The sequence below is a fragment of the Eimeria acervulina genome, genomic scaffold (assembly GCF_000499425.1).
Source record: "Eimeria acervulina Houghton genomic scaffold, Eah_scaff192, whole genome shotgun sequence".
NCBI lineage: Eukaryota > Apicomplexa > Conoidasida > Eucoccidiorida > Eimeriidae > Eimeria > Eimeria acervulina.
In genome coordinates, this window is record NW_013550081.1 from 7049 (window position 1) to 29069 (window position 22021).

General features: G+C 55.7%; 2 protein-coding genes across 2 annotated transcripts; both read right to left on the reverse strand.

The window, feature by feature from the left end:
* Positions 1-2007: 2007 nt before the first annotated feature.
* Positions 2008-6802, reverse strand: EAH_00024440 (hypothetical protein; the record flags this gene model as incomplete). Its single annotated transcript, XM_013396755.1, has 9 exons — positions 2008-2307; positions 2413-2520; positions 3371-3473; positions 3788-4274; positions 4450-4742; positions 5029-5150; positions 5391-5508; positions 5929-6398; positions 6563-6802. 9 exons carry the CDS (start codon positions 6800-6802, stop codon positions 2008-2010), a joined length of 2241 nt encoding a protein of 746 aa, XP_013252209.1.
* Positions 6803-10163: 3361 nt separating this feature from the next.
* EAH_00024450 (trypsin, putative) lies at positions 10164-20733 on the reverse strand (the record flags this gene model as incomplete). Its single annotated transcript, XM_013396756.1, has 3 exons — positions 10164-15047; positions 15256-17870; positions 18099-20733. The coding sequence occupies 3 exons, from the start codon at positions 20731-20733 to the stop codon at positions 10164-10166; spliced, it is 10134 nt and encodes a 3377-aa protein (XP_013252210.1).
* Positions 20734-22021: the final 1288 nt, after the last annotated feature.

Sequence of the window (22021 nt, forward strand, 5' to 3'; positions counted from 1 at the left end):
TGCTGCTGCTGCTGCTGCTGCCGGAGCTTTTCCTCTCGTTCGCGCCTCGACTGCTCTTCTCTCTCTTGCTTGCGCCGCATTAGGTTGGCGATGATGTCTGCCTTAAATGGACAAGAATTTGGGATCCCAGGATCTCTCCGCATCTCTGTACAACTCAAAACACAGCAGAGAGGAGGAACAGCAGCGGGAGCAGCAGACATTTGCCCCGGCACGAAGCGGACCAAGGGGCACCAGTAAACGGGAAGGAACGGGAAGGTGGGAATCAGCGTGGATGTGCAGTAACATCAGCTGCACGCGCATAAGCGCATACACACGAAACAGCAGCAGTTTACTTCTTCTAACAGGGCCTCCCTTTGACTTCGCCTCCTTCCGCATTTTCCTCCTATGCTCCCGAACTTTCTTTTGTATCTGCAGAAGAGCAACATCTTTCAGTGCTTCCCTTTTTTTGCAGCAAGGCGGGGATAAGCCTTTGAACGGGTTCAAACTGTTAATTTTAGTGCAGTATTTGGGCTGATTCCCTAGCGCTTACGTTGTACTTCTTCGAGAGCTTCTGCCTCTTGGATTGTTCTAAAGCAGCCCGCAGCAGCCACAAGTAAGCCACAGACCTTGAGCAATCCACGCTAAACCAGAAACCACAAAGCTTGAGAATAATGATGATTGAACAACTATACAGGCACTACAGCAAATATATGAACTTGAGAACAGGAGGCTGCCAGCCGGAGGCGCATGGTCTAAGGTTTGAGCGCCTCATCGTCTCCCGCCTTGGTGCAATTGAATATAGGCGTATATACTTATATTCGGAACTAGGTTTTAGTTGTTTGGGCTCCTGCTTCAGAGTTCAACGCCTGCCTCACTCTTGACCTTTGCCATGTTTCAGGCAAAAACCCCAAATCTGAGGGGAGACCCTGTAGATGCAGCTGACTTCAATACCCCCTCCAAACCCTCAACAATGCAATAAAATAGAGCCTTTGAAACTATTCCTTTGCTTAGAAGGCACGTGCCCCAGGGCCCTGCCGCCCCACAATGGCCTGCTGGCAGTGACTCGGGGGCCCCAGAAGCCCGCATCAACAGTCTGAGTCTGCCAGCGAAAAGCTATTATTTACAATTGATCTGGCTAACAAAGCAATTGATGAAATGAGGAAGATGAGCCACTAATACTAATAATGCACAATTAACTATAGGGCAGGTTACCTCCGGTGCTCTTACTCGAAGGCCGCTCACTACCGGGCATCACCAGTTCTGGGCGAGTGCCGAATAGAAGAAGCAGCATCCCTTTTTAGTTAATACACCGAATCCACTAAGCAGCGGTATTAAAGTCTGGGAGCTGGTTGAGCCCGTTATGCAAGACAGGTTCCCGTACAGGAAGGGTTGAATTGGCGCCATGGTGTTCGGCGTCGTTGTGATTTAAGGCGGCAGAGCTAGAAGAAGCTGAAGTTAAAGGGAAGGGGAGAGAAAGTGACACATTCGACTTTAGGAAACAAGGACCATCACAACTACGTACAGAGTGGGTGGCGGCGGTATGGGCCCCCCAAAACCGGTGAGTGGGTGGTCGTCTCTTGAGCCCTGCCGATAGGATGCTCGCGTCTGTTGTGGAGTTTTCTGTCTACCTACACCTGCTTTTCTCTACTTCCCCGCCTCACATAAGATTTCCTTTTCTGTTGCATCCGTGTCTATCCATTTCTTCACCTCCTGTTTGCGACCCTCCCACCGCTACCTCCTGTGTGTCGCGGCCTGGCTCCACTTTTCTATGGCTTTGTGCCTGGGTACTGTGTGCTTCCAAGATTCCGTTTCTGCCAAGATGTCGTAGGCAGAGTGGTGTTCTAGAAAACTGCGAAGGCACGTGCAATCCAACATGGTGCTGCTGCTGTCAAATGCGGCACAAACCGCAGTTCGCCAACTCCGGCCACCAACAATATAGCAGCAAAAGCCCCAGGAGAAGGGGTATTTGTAGTATATAGCAGGTGCGCCTGATGGTTCACGCGTGGCTGCTGCGGCCGTTGAGCAATTTCACAAGTTGTCGCTTGTCTGCCGATGAATAGCGTGCTGCTTTAAAATTTCAGGGAGCATGGCTTCGGCCTTGCCTCTGTGCAGCACCACCTGCAGTTTCTCTTCCAGGACAAACGTAACGAACTCGTTTGGATGCCGTTGCTGCTGATTCCGCTCTTGCTGACCCCGGTCCTGCTGATCTCGTGGTGTGATCCCCAAGAGCTGTGCCAAGTGGCGAAGGTTCGTCACCTTCACTCCGTCTACGGTGGAGAGGAGGCAGTTACGCAGGCTGTAGCCGCTGGTCAGGTCGGATGCCAAGATCTGCAGCGAAGCAGCAGGAGCGCATAGACGCGGTTCGTGCCCCTATCTCATCAGGCCTTGAAAATGCAGGTGAACTGGCTGAGGTCCGTGCGCGGAACACCTTACCTGCGCCAGCACTATGGGCTCCTCTCCTTCCACCGTGGCGAACACATCCGATAGAGGCCGCAAGAGCGAGCTTGGGGCTCGTTCATGAAACTTAGGCCCAAATTCATCCTAAAGAACGACAAAAGACAAGCAAGGGAGAACGCAAATGAGCTGGCTACCACTGAACAGTCCAATGACGAAGCAAAGTAATAGCCACGCCGTCGCACAAGCGGCAGACTTGCGGGAGCAAAATGTACAAGCAGAAGAGCAAACAAAGGAAAAGTTGGCGAAAAAAAGTACATAACCATCTAAACCCTATGTGCATCCAAGGGAGGTGCTGCACAGGGGACCACCCTCCTCTACGTTGCAGATCGCAAAGCAGCGTCCAGCAGCGTCACGTATATTCTTGCCTTTAAATACTCTAGTGTAAGTGGGCAAAACACCAAACCGCCGTAGACGATGTATCGGGCGGCGCGCCCCCATTGATGTTTGGGGATTAGGCAACGCTCTGTCTCGAGCGGTACCTGCAGCAGAACTCAAGCATCGCCAATGCCCCTTAAACATATGCACCGCTAAGGCAGATGCATCGTGGGCACGCCCCTCATACACGCATACACCTCAAAGGTATAGACCTTACAAGGATGAAGCTGTTGCTCCGATGCCGCACAGCAGCGCTAAGGGCTAAAACTACATATACATACATATATATATTACACATATAAATGTAATATATACATATGTATAATCTATTATATATATTGTAAAATATATATTAGCCCCCACGAAGATGCGCAGGCAGCGCAACAGAGCCCGTCCAGTACTCGGTTAGAACATAGGTCAGTGGAAAGAGCATATGCGGGACTTCCGCTTGTAAAGTGTGTTTGCAGCCTATGGCGTCAGCACAGTAATTGGTTCGGCGAGTGCCTGCGAAAAACTGGGGATTCAGCATAAATGCAGTCTCGGCTTGAAGAAAAGTTACCAAGACATTCTGCACTTTCTCGTTCCTAAGGACGGTTACGGAAAGCGTCTCGCCCATGAACTTCTCCGAAATAACGTGGGAGACGCTAACGCGCTCCATGCCTCTGCACGCAGACGTTAAACCCAAAAAGGCAGTCCCTGCATCCTAAACTAAACCAAGCCCTTAACCATCAAGAGAAATACAGAGGGTGGAGGATCATCCCAATTCTCCCAAAAAAAGCGAAGTGAACGAGCTGCTGCTCTATACACAAATCGCCAGCACCACGCATTAGCAGCAGCAGGCGAGGCAGCGATTTGCTTCCGCACCAGCGGCTGCGTCAGGAGTGCCACGGGCCTTCTAACAGAGAAGCAGGAAAGTGAAATGCATCTGCTGAGCTCGATATCCAACAGTATGTTGGCAATAGGGGCGCAGCCATACCTGAAATGCACCGTACCATCTCCAGCCACATCAGCACCGTCAACGGCCATCACCACGTCCTCCGGTCGCAGGCCGATCTTCTGCTCGAGTATCCCGTGCAGCAAACCCTTCCGTTCTGCTGGTGAGGGCAAAGGTTTGCCAGCAGCAGCAGCTGCTGCTGCTTCTGCGTCCACTGCCGCTATAGCCTCGCGCACAACAACCGACGGGTCGGCCAAAGGGCCATCTTCGCAAGGGCCACTTTCCCCCCACGACGTCTCCTCTGGTGACCCTCTAGAAACCTCTTCGGATTCCACTGTTGCTGATGCCCCTGGTGGGGAACCAGCAGGTGCGGCAGCTCCTTGCAGTGCTGCGGTTGCCTCTTTTGCAACCAATTCTGCTAGTGCTCCTGTGTTTTCGAGCTTCTCTGCAGCGATCTTTGCCCTTTCAAGGAAGTTGCGAGACCGAACCGAGTCAGTTGCCGTGACAAGGATCCCACTGGCAGTGACACCTGGAATACCAGCAGCAGCAACAGCCAGCAACGGCATGGTGCACTTAAGCGAGGCGCATTGCGCCTCGCTTGCACCTCAAGGCTGGGGCGTGCTGCATGACCCAGCAGCAGCAGAAAAAACACCAGTAGCAGCAGCAGTAGTAAGAGGCGCTGAAGCACTGAGTGCACTGCCCACCTTGCGGGAGGTCCTCTGTCTTGAGCTTCGAGACGCCGAGCTTCTGTTGCATGCACTCGTTTTCCAGCTGCTGAAAAAGGACCCCAGCGGCTGGGAAGCCCGTGTATCTGCGGTGTCTGCTGAGGTCTATGAACAAATGACGCACGACGTTCCAGGGCACAATATAACCTACGTTTTGCGCCGCCGAGGCCTCGCAGCCTTGAAACGCAACGCCCACCACGCGGCCGCCTTTCAGAGCGGGTCCGCCGCTGTTGCCGGGGTTAATTGCCGCGTCAATTTGCACGCAAAGCAGCCTGAAAACAAACACGCCGCTGCAGCCAGCAGCTGCGCCCGTTGCTCCTGCTGCTGCTGCTGTCCCCAGTACAGCCCCAACCGGTGCGCCGGCAACTCAACGCACCCCTAACACCAAAGACATCCTCATCAGCATGTGAGGGCTGCTAGTGTAGCAGCAGCGCTGGCCAGACGCCCCCAATAACGGCTCTGGAAAGCACCCTATCACTTTGCACGTTAAGTTTTCAAGGTGGAAGACAGAGACGGGGTTAATTCCATGTATAGGGGCTCTAGAAATTAGATAATTACGCTGTATTGGAGTGGGCATAGGTGTTAACGTCCACTCTGCTGACGACCCCTGAAGTTATGCAAAGATTATCTCCTCCGCGCGGATAACCCAACACGATCACCCCATCCTGCAAGGCTGGTATCTGCAGCAGCATCAACAACAATGCACACAGCTGTGCCCGATGCAAGTAGCACCTTTTATTCGTTCGAAAATGCCGAACATCAGCATCCCAGAAGACTCACGAACAACAGACAACACACCGACAGCGTCAGTGGGGGGCAGCAGCAGTAGAAGAAATAGCACAAGTGCCACCGGTAAAGGCAAGCAGCAACATCAGAAGGGCATCAGCAGAAGCCAAATAAATGGGGCAGGAGCAGCTGACCTCTCCAAAGAGAAGGCCTTGCGTGTCTGCCCAGAAATCGTCGTTGTCTACAGTAAGGACTGCCAAGTCGCACTCGTGAGCAACAGCTAGCACTCTGGCGGGAAACTTGATCGGCGAGCTGAGGAGAACGCAAGCAAGCATACACTCCTTACAAGGTGTAGATGTTGCGGCTGCTGCTGCCGCACTTGCCGCTGTTGCTGCGCCTGCTGTGGCACAGTTGCTGCAGATGCTGTTGCTACAAAGGGCTTCGATAAATGGAGCAAGGAGGACCAGAAAAACGGATACAGAGGTGAAACGCCCCAACGCGTCAGTCCGGCATACACAACACAGGGTTCCTGCTCTTCAGAAACGCCACAGAACGGCGGGGTAAGTAACATGAGAGTGCATCACTGGCCATGTGAGAGAGCTGCAACAGCAGCAGCACGCAGTGCGGCAGCAACAGCAACACTAAGCGCCGCAGGAGCTGCAGCAGCGCGTGCAGCACCAGCAGGAGGCATAATGCCAGGGACAGCAGTAACAGCTTTCCAAGCAATCTAACCCATGTTTTCTAATGTGCAGTCGGTTGTTCCAGGCCACACAGTGGGCATTGGTGAGGATGATGCGTTCGCCCCCCCCCGCTGAAGGATGGACGATGAAGCCGCTTCCCGTGCTGCTGCCTTGCCTCTGCATCTGCCACGGCAGAGCGTAGTTGGGGTCCGTAAAGTCACTGTACACCTTCACCACTGAACTGCACAATGAATTCAAATCCACAGCCTCGCTGGCCAAGTCCTCTGGAGCCCCACCGACGGGCTCCACCGCATGCGAAGGGGAGCAGAGCCCGGAACGAGCTTCTCTCAAGCTGCTGCTGCTGCTTCTGCTGCTACCACTCCTGCACCCGCTGTTGCTTATGCGCAGGCCTTCTGGGGAAAATGGATGGCGGCAGAAGGAGCTCAACCCACGCGAACCTCCGCAAGCTGCAGCAGCAGCTGCAACAGCAAATCGGGGGCCCGGCGCAACAGCTGCAGAGAGCTGAGCACCCTGCTGCAGCAAGCAGTACCACAATACACGCCGTCTCAATTATTTTACTGGCGTCGTCGCGCAGGAAACAACAAGGAATGCAGAGGCAGCAGCGAAGAGTGCTGCAAACGCAAGTAAGTGTAGCAGCAGAACCAGCACCAGCAGCAATCACACACCTCAGCGTTCCGCCCTGTCAAAAGCCGCGGTGTGCCCGAAAACATCCAGCAACAGGAACTGCTGCCCTTATACCGCAGAATCTTCTGATACTGTTGCGCCGCGTGCTGTCTCAGCAGCATCTGAGGCATCTGATTCTTGAATGTCCGTTGCATTGGCTGCCGGTGCTGCTGCCACAGACGCGGCAGCACCCGGGATGCCACTGGCTGCAACAAACCCTGAGAAAGGCGCGTGGATTCCATCTGCCTTCTACTGGTGACGCTGTTAATCCTGCTCCCGCTTTTGCTTCTACCGGTGATGCGGATAATAGAACAGCCCGGAAAGAACAAAGAAACCAGCAGGAGACAAGCGGCAAAGTATGACGCAGCCGAAGAAGAGAAGCACATCTGAGGGGTCCTCGCGCCGAAGAACCTCTGCCCCGGCACAGACCTGTACGTGGGCTCCGGCCTTCGCCACGAAAACCCTGAAACCCTTAAAATGAAATACAAAAACCCTTCACGAAACCGTAAAAGGGAGTTCCTCCATAGAAGGCAGTATGCCTGAATAGCAACGACTCAAAGGGCCTCAAGGGCCCCTCGTGGGCCCCACAGCCACGCAGGCTCCCCTGCAGTCGGCTCCCCTGCAGTCGGCAGCACCATCGCAAATTAGACGATATTAGTTCAGACGAATATGGAATAGTGTAAGGAAGATGTATAATTGGTTTTCTGGGCGTCCACGTTTGACTCTCGTGCCGATGCGGGTCTTTCCGCCCTGCATTTGTAGGCTGCGTCATAGCATATTGTCTCCTGGGAACACCGTCTTCAATGTCGTTCTGGCTGTTCATGTCTTTCTAATATGCAGCTGGACCCGAATGTTTCTGCAGCATTCGTGCAAGTCCTCTATTGGCGTTTGCTTGGCTGCGCTCTTTTGCTTTGCAGCAACAGAAATCACCAAGGGGGCGCAGCAAGATAAATCCTCTCCAACAAGTCTCACAGCACTTTCACCGCCACAAAGCTACATTACAGTTTGTCCATGCGACCTCATAAGCTCCTCATTGGTTTCAGCCTTTGACGACGCAAACTCAAAACGCATATCCCCAACGCCCAATAACGGCTCCTACAGCAACGAGCCATGCCCTCCTAGCGCCTCAACCACCTATCGCAACGAGGGGTCAGTAAATTTTCTGAGAACAAACGTGAGCTGCAGTAGAGGCTAAAAGCCAATAAGGTTTCCCATACAGCAGCTGAGCTGCCCTCTCACAATAGAGTCAAAAATCCCTTCTGTGTAGTGTTCCCAAACTGCACCTGAGCTGCCCTCTGGCTGTACAGGCGGCCTGCGCACGGAGGCGCAAGGGCCTGGGAATGAAGGTGAGTAGACGAGGGGGCTTCTAATGAGTTGCAGCTTTCCATGCTGCAACCCCTGCGGCAAGGTAACCCATCATTGCCTATGCATGGACTAACAACGTAGATAACTGTTCAACACTTCATTCTTTGTCCTCTAATGACAACCTGAGCGCAAGGAGGAATGCATGAACTAACCTTGGACAGATCATCCTACAACTTTTTGCAGACCTTGTTTGCTATTTTCTTCTTGCGTTCTCTACTTCAATCCCGCCTGGTTGTGGTTGTCAGAAATTCTTTCTCAACTGGCGCCTGGCCCCCCCTTGACCGAGCCACTTAGCTCCCTCCAGTCTTTGTATGGTCCTGGCACCTTCATATGCAGTGCTACTCAAGGGAAAGCGAAATCCATTTCAAGCATAGTGCTGCCAGGTGGCTGTCCTGCTGTGTCCGTGGCTCGCAGTTCGCATAACCGTTAACTGAGAAACTATGCATCATGTTGTGAATTTCACCTTCATAAAGGGCTGTTGGCCAAGCATGCAAGCTGAGCAATGCAACGAAAGCTTGGATTCCATGAAAAATAGGCTCACCTGGCATCTAGTGAACCACGCCGTGCGCATTCCCGCTATGGAAGTTGCCAAAATTAATGTTTGAATGGGCCCCTCAGGCAGCCTTTTGGCGACGAATGAGGAGGTGCAACAACTCTACCGGTAAAACGGAGTCGGTTTGATCTCGAGTTAGACGAGATGTGATGCATACAGGCAAGCAGGAACCTCGTTTTTCCGGCCTTTATATTTCTTCACCTCGGCATCTACGAACCGTTGCAGTAGGCAACGCTCATGCGGGAATTAGATATTGCCAGTGATAGGTGAGAGCAACGCACGGGGAGCAAAAGGCGGCAATTAAACCCTAAAGCATCCCATAAAACGCAACGTTTGTGTTCCAAGAAGAACCCGTTGCAGTACTTCAACTCGTTAAAGACCAAGCAAGCATGGCCTCGTTTAAGAACCCATTTGCACCGTGATATTAGTTCTGCAGAGCCTTCAATCAGGATGTTACCGCTGGCCTGTCACAAATCCATCCCTTTGGCAATACAACAGAGATGCTTAATGGGTCCACACATACATCCCTCAGGTGCCGTTCACGCTGGCTTTACCTTCAACTTGCATAATGGTGTCTGTGTGAAGTGTATGCATGCTTTCGCGTCTTTGACAGCCCAGCCAGATGTGGGCCAGCAAAGACGATAGTACGAGCAAGTAGCAGTTCCGAGGTTCTCTGGCATTCAAGCCAATAGTTAACATCTGCTTTGTGCACGGGCGCTTCTGAGCCAGAGTATGACATCGCTGCAGCAGGCCACAAACTACGTAGACTTGCCTCGGCCTTACAGCAGCTCCGCTCATCTCTACCAAACAAGCGATCACGCTTGCGTACAGGTGCAGCGGCTCACGACACTTAAGCAGAACTAATCCCCTGCAGATAAAAAGCCGCACTGTTGCAGCGGCAGTATGATGGGGTGGCAGTTTTTCAGCCACGCTAGATGCCCCCGTATGCTCACAGATAAGCGCTCTGTCGCTATGTAAATTGTCGGTATGACTGCAGCGCGCTACACGCCGCTGGAGCTAAACCACGAAAACGGTTCCACTCCCACGCGCCACGGCAGCGCATATATATCGACAGGCATGCATACAGGGCACACATAGACGCATTTACACCTGTAGGTATGGGCTCTAGCATCTTCGCTTCTGGACATATGCGCATGCAGGGAGGTGAATACACAGGTGTGCAGAGGTTGATGACCCATAACTTGGTAAGTCAAAAGCGCTTTGGCTTACAGAAATGCACCAGAAAAACGCATTTACGAACGAGCCCATGCACATGCATGCGCAAACAGGTAGGTACAACTGATGAGCTGGTGATTAGAGGCTCCGCAGTTTCCACCTCACCCCCAAAGCCTTTCCCTAGCCCTGCAGCTGAAGTCCTCAAACGACCAGCGCAAATGCCCTCTTGCTGCCACGATAAAACATAAAACAACAGGCGTATGTGCTGTTGTTGCTTCCGTTGAGGCTGCAGCTGCCAATACTTTCGTGCTGAACGCCCACTTTTTACACAGCGGGAGGGTCGCGGCACTATCAAAATGCTATTCACCCCCGCCGGACCCGTCCCGCCCTACTATATGGCTTCTTTGTCTGGTTGGACCGGGCCAACCAGTTGTTACTGCAAGTGCTGCCGTTGCTGCAGTTTCTGCAACGCCCAGAACAACCTGTCTTCCGTGATAGAATAGGGACGTTCAGGTTTCCCCGCGCTGCTTTCGTGCTAACTCTTCCTGCAGCAGACGTGCCACCGCTGCCTTTACCTCTTGTGTGCGGCTTGCGGGTGCAGACGCCGCCGTTACATCAGTCGCCGCTTCAGCGCGTGCAGTAGCTGCTGCCGCTTCGATCGCTCTTGCTGATATAGAGGGGTGCCTATACACTGCAAGATACAGCAGGCTCGCGGCAGCAGCAAGGTAGGCGGCTCTCCTTGCTTCACATGCCTCTGGGTATCCCACTGTCCCTGTTGGTGTTAATCCGGGTGCCTCCACTGCCGCTGCGACGGTCTGCGAATCGCCTGGTGACTCTGGTGGTGCTGCAGCTTCTGCTGGTGTAGCCGCTGCTGAATCTGGTACTGCTGAATCTGATACTGTACCTATTTCTATTGCATCTGTTGCTACACAGTCTGAAGCTGCTGCTAGTGCTGCTGACTCTGGGGCTGCTGAATCCGTTGCCGCTGCTCCTGTTGCTGCTCCTTCTGGCGCTGCTGCCACTGCTACCGCTGTTGCAACAGAGTCTGGTGCAACAAGTGCTGATTTTGATGGCGTTGTCGATGAGTGTGTTGTTGCTGTTCCTGTGACTGCTGCTGCCACGGCTGAAGCTGCTGATGCTGCTCTCGGCACTGGTGCTCCCTCTACGGCTGGTGCCTCTGCCTCAGCTTGAACTTTAAGAACCCCAGCAATGACAGAGCGCAGTGCATCTACCAACGCCTCACAGAGAGGAGACACGCCACTGCCGTTGGGGGCGTTTTTATTTTGCGGGGACAGCTCCACCAAGAAGGCCTCTAAGGTCTTCAGAGGGTGGGTCTGCTGTGTCTTTATCGTGGATAGTTGGCTCCAGCTATCGTGGCTGCTTTTGCCGTGCTCAACGCAGGTGCTGCTGGCGCCACCGTTGAGGACCCCGGAGGGGTATGGGGACAGCACAGGAATGAGACAGGATACTGCTGCTGCTGCGAGAAGAGACGGGAAAGAATCAGGTGAAGCGGTCGCACACTGATTGCAGACATTGGCAATGCGCAGCAAAAATCCCCGCAGCTGCGCTGCAGCATGCTGACAAGGAGCTGCCCAGGGGAGCACAGAGCCTGCTGCTGTGCCTTTACCACCTTGTTCTGTAGTAGCTGATGTAACTGTTGTAGCTGCTGCCTTTTCGAGGACCAGTGCAGCGTCTGCTTCGCCGGGTCCTCGACCATCTGCTCTTAGGAGGAACGGTTTTGCCGTCGCTGCGCTGCCAGGAGTCCCACTTTCTTCCTCCGAATCATTTTCCCGTGCTGCAGCAGCTGCAAGCGCCCCACGACCCCCGCATGCGTCAACTACATACGCAAATTCACTCAATCGCTGCAAAGCAGTCCTTATGCGTGCACACCATTCCGGCTCTGGCTTGTGTGGCTGCTGCTTCTGTTCATTTAAGGCGCTGCTATTCCAGGGACCATTCGTCAGCGCAAGAGCGCCTACAACCACAAGGGCTGCAGCAAGAGCCAGTACGCCTCCAGTATTCCCTGGAGCAGAAGAACCGACAGCGGATGCAGTAGCAGCAATTGCCGTCGGCGGCTTGTTTCCCAGAGCTCCTGTCCCTGTGAAACTCGAAACAGCTGACTCAATGAGGCCCGCGCAGTGCCCCAGTAGACTGGCGCTGGCCTCATGTGCAGCTGCAGCTGTTTCTTTGGTCGTTGCTGCTGCTGCTGCTGCTGCTGCAGCGCGGGATGCCGACTCGTAAAGCCTACGTAGTAAGCCCATGGCCTCGACTGGAGAGACACTGTTTGATGCCCCACTGCAAAGCCGCGAAGGAAATGTAGGGCAGTCCAAAGCGGAAAGCAGCAGAGAGAACGCAGAAGATGCTGCACGCGCTGAGGGCATCACAGCCACGACGGAGAAACCTCGCTGCAGCAGGGATAGAGCAGCCCCACACAGCCTGCCAGAAGGTCTATCCTCTTCCGCTGCTGCTAGTGGAGGCGGCGCTGCATCAACAGACAGCCAAAGAGCAGCTGCAGAGACGTTCCGCGTTGCTGAGAAAAAGGCGAAGGCTGCAGGCTCTTCAGCTAGCACTGCTGGGTTGTGCAGCAGCGCAGCAGAGAGGCTCCACAGGAGGTAAATGCAACAATAGAGAATCCTTCCTGTTGCGGACCCAGCCGCCCGTACGCATGCCACTTCAACTTTTGATGCTGATACGGCTTGTGCAGCCTTTGCCTTTTTAGCCTCCTCTGACAGGTTATGGTCCCCGTGCGGCAGACTAAAAGCAGCGGCAGCTTCCGCACCAGCGTCGCCTTGGTCCTGCGCCTGCAGCCCCGCCGCTGCTGCAGCACCCTTGGCTGATGGTGCCGCTAGACGCCCGGCAACCTCACATGCCCGGCGCAACATATCGGGATACAAACACACGGCAGCCGCTGAACCCTCAGCAGAAACCCCAGAAGTGGAGGTGTCTGCAGGGGCAGTACCGGGAACTGGAATGCAAGAGGAGACTGTTGGGGTGTCTGCTCCCAGCCACTCCTCCGCCCAATCTTCTTCAAGTTGCTGCTCCTGCTGCTGCTGGCATTGTGGTAGCTGCTGCCGTTGCTGCTGCAGAGGGCCCTGCGGGAAGCAAAAACACAGCAGCAGGTTGCCAATCAACTCTATCCTCCAGCACACCCCGTCTGCGGTCGCCTTAGACCACTCTGTTGCAGCAGGACAAGATTCACGTGCCGCTGCTACTGTCTCCAGGGGCCGAAGCAAAGCATCAGCCAGATCATTCAAAACGGTGCAGCATGCCTCGGCAAGTCCCAAGCTTGATGCTGCTGCTGGTTCTGCTGCAGTTGCTGTTCCTCCTGCATTGCCGGTGCACGAAGCTGCTGTCAGTGCAGCAAACGCGGAAGCGGCAGCAGCTGACCTCCCGCCGCGTCCGGGTGAAAGCGGCCGCGACAGCAGCGCCAACCCCTCAAGTAGCTCCTGTTCCTCCTGTTCTGACTGATGGTGCCTCTTGACTAGAGATGCCATGATATGCAGTGCCAGAGGAACGGCACAGGGCTCGATTGCTGCAACCCACTGCTCGTGCTGTTCTTCAAAGACATTTGCAGCAGCAGTGCGAGTACAAGGGGCAGCACCTGCACTAGGCGCTGCAGCAGCTACAACATGGCCAATCAACCGACAAGCCAAGCGGAGACGATGGCGCAACAGCCAGTCAGATGGATCCGCTGCTGGCGTTGCTGCTGCCGCTGCTGCCACCAAAGCAGCTGCTGCCTGCTCTACGTCTCCGAGTGGCAGAAGCAGCTGCCCCACCAGCCGCCAAGGGCTAAGGCAGCAGCCGGCCTCAGCGAACCTTACCATCACCTCCAGCGCCATAGCCAAGAGTTGTTGTTGTTCCAGCGGCTTTTGTGACTGCTGCTGCTGCTGGTTCTCCTCATCGTAAGCCGCATTCCCTCCAGCTGCTGCTGCACTGAGACGCGTCAAAGCAGCTCGGCGCTGTGCTAAAGCCGTCTCCCCTTCAGCTACAGCAAATGCTTCTGCTACTGCTGCTGCAACAGTGGCTATAGCTTCAGGCGCCTCAAGACGCTCAGAAGCCGAAGACGCTGCGTAGCAACGCAACAGCGCGGAAATCGCAGAGGAAACAGCGACCTCATACTGCTGCAGTTGTTGCACTGGAAGCAGCAACTGCGTGCCTGTGCAGTCTGAAGAAGGTCTAGTCAGCCGCTGCAGCAGCAGCAGCAAAATCCGCAGGCCCCACCGAGCTAATGAAATGTCCCCGTCGCTGGCCAGTGCACTGCGTTGCTGCTGTTGTTGCTGCTGCCGTCGTATCCCCTGCCACAGCAGCTCACATGCAGCTTGGACAAGCAAAGGAAGGTGATCAATGAGAAGTGGTCCTGCTGGTGCTGCTGCCTCAGTTTCAGAGTGCCTTGCCTGGTACCCATAAGCAACAGGACCACTCCAACTGTTTTGCGTGTACTGCTCCGGGAGGGTCAGCAGCAACTCAAGACATTCTGCGGCTGCCAAACAGACAATCGGCTCAACTTCCGCTCCGTTGCAGTCGTTGTGGTTGCTGCTGTTTCTCGTATCGTCACAGCATTCATCTTGCCATTGTGCTTCTCCAGGTGCAGATACACCCGGTAAGGGTCTCCAAACAAAGCCTGTGAGGGCTGGGAGAGGGCGCGCAGCAGCAAGAGGAGAGAGCAGCATCTTGGGGGTCTGCGGAAGCAGCTGCTGAGCTCGTTGCAGCAAGCCAGCCGCGGTAGAGCTGCTTTTCCTGCCGGTGCAACTGCTGCTGGGCCGCAAAGTAGAGAGTTGGTGTGTACAGGGAGACGAAGCGGGAATGCAGCTGCAGCATAATGCCGTAAGGAGCGATACCCACTGCGTGAAATTCGTCGGCCCCCAGATTCGGACTTGCTGGTGCAGCACCTGCAGCAGCAACTGCTTCTGCAGCGCATCGCATTCCGAGTTGAGCGCCTCTAGCAAAAAGAGAGCCAGTTGCGGGTCTCCTGCTACAGGCGCAGCAGCTGCTGCTGCTACCGCTGGAGGTGCGGCAGCGGCTGCTGCTGCGATTGTGGGGCCCCACGCCGTCTCCTTCAGTGGACGCGAGATTGACAGCAAACTCCGCGCCGCCTCCCTCCGAACAACGGGCGAAGGCGAGGCAATTGCGAACTCCGTTGCAGCAACTGCAACAGGCAGCAGCGCGCGAAGCGACAACGCTGCAGTAGCAAGAGAGTTGCCCTCCCCTTCTGCTGCGATTGCTGTCTTCCGTGCCTCTGAGGCCGAGAACTGAATGCACATCAACGCCGTGAGGCACCGCAGCGCAGGAGTGGCAGCTACGAGCTGCAGAACGATCCCGCTGCTGCTGCTGCTGTTGCTGCTGTCAGCCGCACACTGAAATGAAACCGAAAGGAGGTAAGAGGCTTCCCTAGCCTGAGCTCAGCCGCAGTGTCACAAGCAGCAACTCTTTAAGCCCAACATCAAAGCATCAGTTGCCCTAATAAACCCGAAATATGACACTATCAACTGCAGTATCCACAGAAGCCTAAACCGCCCTGCACTTCTATAAAAACCGTGCGCCCCGTATGTCGCGCTGTGAACCCACCCCTCCCTGGATGTCTAGCTGCTGCACCGCACTTACTGCATGTGCTATAAAATCTTCAGTGGCCGACAGCAGCGCGAAAGGTCCGGCCGCAGCTGCTGTTGTAGCTTGCTGAAGCAGACACTCCAGCAAATGCCTCGCCGCATCAGCAGCCAGCACTGCAGCGCGAGAAAGGTCAGACTGAGACGAACGCAAAAGAAACGCAAAGTGCAGAGCCCTGAATAGTTGCTGCTGCAATACGCTTCGTTGCTGCCGCTGCAGCCGCTGCTGTCCCTGGGGGCACGTCGAGTCAGCTTGACATTCGGCTGATGCTGCTGCTGATGCCGTTGGGTCCGTCGTCAAGCACGCTGCTGCAGCCGCATCTGAAGCAACAGCTGGGAGCGCTACCCCTAGGAAGCGAATAACGCACAGAAGTGCGCACGAGGAAGACACATTTGCTTCAAATGGATTCTGATTTGTTGCAGCCGGTGCCACAGGATCAACAGCAGCAGCAGCCTCTTCTGCTGCCTCAATTGAGGAAGTGGCAACCAGCGCTAGTTTCAGGAGGTCTAGACAGCACTTGCTGCTGCCATCAGCGGCTGCTGTTGCTGAGACATCAGAATGCTGAAGCAAAGGCAGCAGGCGAGCCGCAAGAAGGGATACGCCGCAGAGCCGACTTGGACTCATCAGCAACGGCGCTTCTTGCCTCCCCGTCAATGGCGCTCCTACAGGCATCTGTAAGAAGGCCTCCAGATGCTTGTTTATGCCTTGCATACCTTGTATTGCTGCTGTGTCCTGCGGCTGCTGCTGTGTCGGCGAATCCGCAATCCGCAAAAGACTGTACAAGCCCCCTGCAACATCCGCATAGAGAAGCCGTTCAAGTGGCGGTGCAGTGGCCAGGGCCTTCTCGCAGCAACACCACAGAGTGTCAACGACTGACGACGAGACCTGCTGCTGCTGCTGCTTCTCCGCAGGCGAGCACAGCAAGTCTGGGCGTGTTCGAAAGACTCCTGACAGCACCGCCGCAACAATGCTCATTTGCAGCGCACTGCCTTCGATGCTTTCTGATGAAAAGTCACTGGGGCCATGTTCAGCAGCAAAGCACGCGTCTTCAGCAAAGGAGGCTGCACGAGCGGCGCAAAAGCTCTTCTTCTTCAGGCGTAGAAAACCGAGGCGCTGCAGCAGCTGCTGCGGCCTGCTAGCCTTGAGGCCTCCAGAAGGTTTGTTATGCACTCCAGCAGTAGCGCAAGCTGCTCCTGCTTTTCCTTCCCCGATTTTGCTGCTGCGGCGGGTAAGACGGGACACGGAGGCATCAGAGGACGCAGTTGAAGGCAGCTGCCTTCGCCAGCTGCAGCAGGCTGTCCATGCAGTTTTCTGCAGTGCCGCTTCTGCTGCGGCCGAGCACAAGCTGCAGCCCAGCAAGAGGCGGCGGAGCAGGAGCGCTCCCTGCAAGACGCGGAGGACGTGCGGCGGATAGTCTGCTCTCCATCCTGTTTCTGCTGAGCCATGTGCTGCTTGTGCGGAGGCTGCTGCTGCCACAAGTGCTGGCAACCGCAAGGCATTGAAAGCAGCCGTAGTCACATCAGCAGCGCATCGCCACTGAGCCTCCCAAAGGGTGGGGCCCCTCATGTTGTCCACTCCAGTTCCGCACCCTACGAAAAGAGCTGGATCCGCCGTCTCCTGCTGCTGTTGCTGCAGGAGTAGCTGGTGCACAAGGAGCTGCTGTTGCTGTAGTTGCTCCAGAAGAGCAGCGTGCAGAGCCGCTGCTGGCGCTATGGCGGACGGGCTCATGCAGCAGGCCACTGCAGCTGCGGGAAACTGAGAAGCTGCTTCAGCGGGAATGGTTACAGCAGCTAGAGCTAATTGCAGCACCAACTCCTGGTGCTGCTGGTTCCTGCAATGGATCTGGATGTGAGGCAAAAGAGATAAAGCCTCGAGTGCGGCTGCTTCGAGTCCAGCATGCGCAACAGCAACCGGCGCGACAGAACGCCTATAGAAGCAACTGCAGCAGACTTGCTGCTGGTGATGCTGCCGCTGTTGTGTCGCCGACAATCCTTCCTCACGCATTATCATACTCTCCAGAGTGTCCTCCTTGCTGTTGCTCCTGCTGCAGCGGCAGCAGCACACAATGAAAGAAGCCTCAATGACCAATGTCACAAAGTCGGGGACAGTATCCGCATCATATGTTGCTGCTGCTGCTTCTGGCTGTTGTCGCATGAATGCAGCGAGAGCCTTGAATGCGCAGGTGAGTTCTAAGAGTAAGCATTTGGCTGCTGCTGCTGCTGATGCCGGAGTTTCTTTGTGTGCTGCCGGCGTCTCGGGTGGTGCATCAGGCCCGGTATCTGCTGCAGCAAATACCGCAGCTTCGGGTGTGTGTTGCTTGGCTGCAACCACTGCTTCCCAAGCAGCACCAGCGATGTGTAGAAGACGGCTAATGGTACTGTTGGAGTCACTAAGAGACAGCGCTTTGCGGCTAGAGCGTAGAATGCAGCAAACAGCTGGCGAGAGCAACATCGCCTGCTTCGTATCTTCGTTTCCCACAGGAAGTGGAGCAGCAGTGGCTGCTGCAGCGGAAGCTCCAGAAGCAGCAGGAGGCAACCTCAGCAAGGTTTCTGCAAGCAAAAAGAAGCACGCGCGCGCTTCTGGTCCTCCCCGTGCCAGCAGGCCTAGCAATGCTGCACCACAGTCACCACAAACAAACAACAGCATTCAGCATCAACTGCAGCTATACGAAGCATCAAAAGCAACAAGGCAACCAGCTGCAAGCGAGCAGCTGCAGCAGGTGCAGCGGCCGTAGCAGGTGCAGCAAGTGCAGCAGCTGCAGCATGTGCAGCAGGTGCAGCAGGTGCAGCTGTTGAGGCATCTTCAAAAGGAGATGCTCCGGTGCAAAAGTGGAGCCATACCGGTGATATTGTTGAGTTCTCCTTCTTCCTTTGTAGCTGCCGCTGCCTCTGGAGCTGCCGCTGCAGCCGCTGGTGCTTCTGTTGCTGCTGTGGCTGTCTGCTGCAGCCCTGTGTGAGCCACAGTGGCGATGGAGGCAGCGAGGCCGAGACAGGCACCCCACAGCCCTGCAAACTGGAGAGCGTCCAGACACTTGCCCTGTGTTTGGAGGGCCGATTCAGCTGCCGCTGTTGCTGCCTCGATCAGCTCGAGTTTCATGGAGCTAAAAGCCAAATGGGAACGCGAAAAAGACCTGGCCCGCCAGATGCACGCAGCTGCTTGTCGCTGCACCGCAGGCCAAAAGGCACAGCGCAGCTGCTGTTGCTGCTGCCCCTGCTGCAGTGGACTTTTTACAGTTAGAATGGAGACTAAAGCTGCATGCAGTGAAGACGGGTAAGCCACTACACCCGCCTCTCCCGTGGCGACGACAGCAGCTTCCAATATATTTAAGGCTGCACGCAGTAGCAGTGGGTGCGCAAGGCTGACCCCGCTGCTGCTGCAGCCAACAGACCTTCTTGCTGCAGTGGACTCTTGCGGCGCTGCTGTCCTTGTTGCTGCTGCTGCTATGGCCCGGCTCAAGCAGTCCAGAAGGCCCAGTTGTTGCTGCGGTTGCAGCAGCAGCAGCAGCTGCTGCGCTGCATGCGACACGAGTGCCTGAGAGTGAAGCGTCTCCAGGGAGAGACAGGACGCACCAAGAGCAAGGCTTTTGTTGCAGCTGCAGCAGCAGCGGCAGGCCCCTACGCATTGTTCCTTCAGGCCTTGGCTGCCCCCTCCCCTCTTGCTGCAGCTGCAGCAAGACTCAGCTACTGTCAGCTGCGACAACAAGGTGAGCAGACACTCTACTGCTATGCTAACGAGAGACACAGGGGGAAGATACCGCAGCAAGAAGCGGCAAAAACACGGCACAGCAGCAGCAAGCACCTGACGCAGCATTCCCTGTTGCCTTGCCTTTGAATGCAGCAGCAAGGTGTCCCGCTGCTGCGGTGGCAACACCGGAATGTACTTTGCTGCTGCTGCAGACCCTGAAGAGCCCCTTTTTGCATCAGCTGCTGCCCTCACATGCAGCAGTAGCCACTGCTTTCGTACTAAAGCTAGGGCATCTTCAACGCTGCGCACTTCGGAATAAAGACCCTTAGTAGCAGCTGCTGCTGCTGCAGACGTAGCTGCTGCTGTAGTCATACACTGCCCCAATGAAAGAGATACAAAGTCCGTTGAGATGCTGCTCGCCGCCAAAGCATCCGCCGGTTCGTCGAGATAGTTGAGTGAAACCTGCTGCCGTTGCTGTTGCTGCTGCTTTGCCTGTTGCTGCTGCTTCACCTGCTGCTGCTGCACGCCTGCTATGGCCTTAGCAGCTAGAAGGGCCGCAAGTGCTGCTGCTGCATGCGGAACGTTCTCCTGTGCTGCTTCGAGCAGATCTTCATTCTCCGCTGCCGCACCAGCTAGTTCTGGTGCTGCAGCATCGAGAACAGCACTTAAGAGGGCGTCGCACTCCGGTGAAGATACACCTCGAGGGAAAGCCCACACGACTTGCTGCAGCAGCAGCAGAGCTTCCCTCGCAGCTTCAGCAGCAGCATGTCCGCTGCTGCCCTTGAGGTTTCTGCTCGTTTTGCTGCTACTGCTGCGGCTGCTGCTGTTGCGGTGGCTGCTACTGCTGTAGCGAAGACAAGTCAACGTCAAACTGAAGAGCTTCTCCGCCAGTGCTTCCCCACAGGCTCCCGTTGCCGCAACAGCAGCCCTCAGGGCCTTTGCAACCGCTGCTGCTGTTGCAGCGGCAGGCGCCGTTGATGACTGCAGCAGCTTCGATCCGACAGCAACGAGCAGCGGCAGCAACGGAGACAGCGCCTCCGGGCAGGCCTTAAACAACTCCCCACACAACAGCAGCGGAGGGAGAGGAGAGAATACCTTGTTGGTGCCTGCTGCACCTACACCACCCACAGTTGCTGTTGCCGCTGCAGCTGCTGTCTGCGGCGGTGCAGCAGCTGCGGCTAGGGGAGCAGATACTGAAGGGGACAAGTGTAGCCCTTCACCTGCTGCTGCCAGAAGCCGAGCAGCAACACGGTGCCAAACCCCACAATCATCAGTGGAATGCACTAGCAACAGCAGCAATCGCAGCAATTGCTGCTGCAACACAGGAGGGGGCTGCTGGCAGCAAAGCAGCAACAATGACTCCTCCAGCTGCTCTAACAGCTCCTTCTGTGTCGTGATGTCGCTTCCCCACTGCCACACCCATTCCTGAGGCTCTTGCTGTTGCTGCTTTTGCTCCTGCTTCTGCTGTTCCTGTTGCTGCAGCTGCTGTCCCTGTTGCTGTTGCTGCTCTTGTTGCTGCTGCTGATCCTGTTGGTGGTGCTCACGCTCTTTTTGCGTACGCCGCCCGTGTTGCTGGTCCAATTGCACTCGCTGGCTCCATTGATGCTGTTCCTGCTGCTGCTGCTGCTGTTCCTGTTGCTGTAGCTGTTGCTCCTGCAGCAACAACTCTATCCGCCGCAGCAACTCTTGCTTGGCGAGGTCCTTGCGGCTGTCTGAAGCTGCAGGAGCAGCAGCCAGCAGACGCAGCGCCACCACTGCTGCAGCAAGGGGAGACGCAGGATCCGGTTCCATTGCCGGTGCTGCCGTTCCTGCAGCTGCGGCTTGTTTGCTGCTTGTGCTGCTGCTGCCGCTGTCGTTGCTCCGCGAGGTGCCTCGTCAGATGAGAACAAGCACACAACACAGAGGCTGCTGCAGCACCGCTGCTGCTGTAGCAGAAGCAGCCAGCGTGTGCTGCTGCTGCCCCTCGTTGTTGATGTTCCTCACGCTGCTGCTACCGCAGTTGCTGCCGCTCGTGCTGTGGTTGCTGCCTTCGCTGCAACTGAAGGTTTCGCTGCAGCGCGGCGCTACCGACTTCAGGGGCCTGCACTCCCTCTCTTTCCTCCATCGGCAGGAGGAACCGCAGCGACGAACCGTGTAGCAGCAGCAGCGCCTGCAACTGCAACACCAGGCCTCGCGCGACTCGTGTTGCCTCGTTGCTGCTGCAGTGTTGACGCCGCTGCTCCTACGGCTGGTGTCACCGTAGATGTTGCTGCTGTTGGGACGCAATTTGCCTGAGGTGCCCGTGCAAGTGAAGGCCAGGGTTGAATCTGCAGTCTCTGCAGGGACAGCAGCAAGCCTGCTGCTGTAGTCGCTGCTGACGGTTCTTACCACAAGAAGGCAGCAACGGGAGGAGGCTAGCAAATCACTAAAATCCGAAGCTGAGGGAACAGCACAAAGAAGAAGAAACCTGGTACTCATTAAACAGCCAACAGCTGTTGCTGCTGCTGCTACTGCTGCTGCTGCTGCTGTCTCGTGGGCCCCTGTGGGCCTCCATTGTCGGCTGCTGCCGCTCGGGTTCCTGCAGCTGTCATTGGAACTCATCGATAATACCAGATGTAGCAGCGCATAATTTCTTCTATCTTGCTTTATTCCATGTACTGATGGTAGCGGCACCACAGCCCGTTGTTGCAGCAGGCCCTGGGTCGCCCGTCGCAGCAGCCGCAACGACTACTGCTTCAACAACAGAAATTTGCTGGGGCTGCGGCAGAAGCAGCCGACCACAGTGTTAAAAGCACTGCGTGCAGATATAGGGACATCCCCCCAGCACGAGGGCCTGTTTGAAGGGGGGCCGGGGGCAGTGGTTGGAGCCGTGGCCGACGGAGTACCGCGCTGCTCTTGCTTTCGTTCCTAGTCTTTGGCTCCTCAGCATCTAGCTTCAATCCGTGGCCAAACAGATTCGGGAGCACTGGCAGCAGCAAGAACAACAACGGCAGAAGTAGCGAGGATGAGAAGTTTGCGTTGCTGTTGCTGGAGCAGCGGCAGGCAGGTGCTGCAGGTTCAGTGGCATCTCGTGGCGCTGCTGATGTTCGCAGCATCGGCT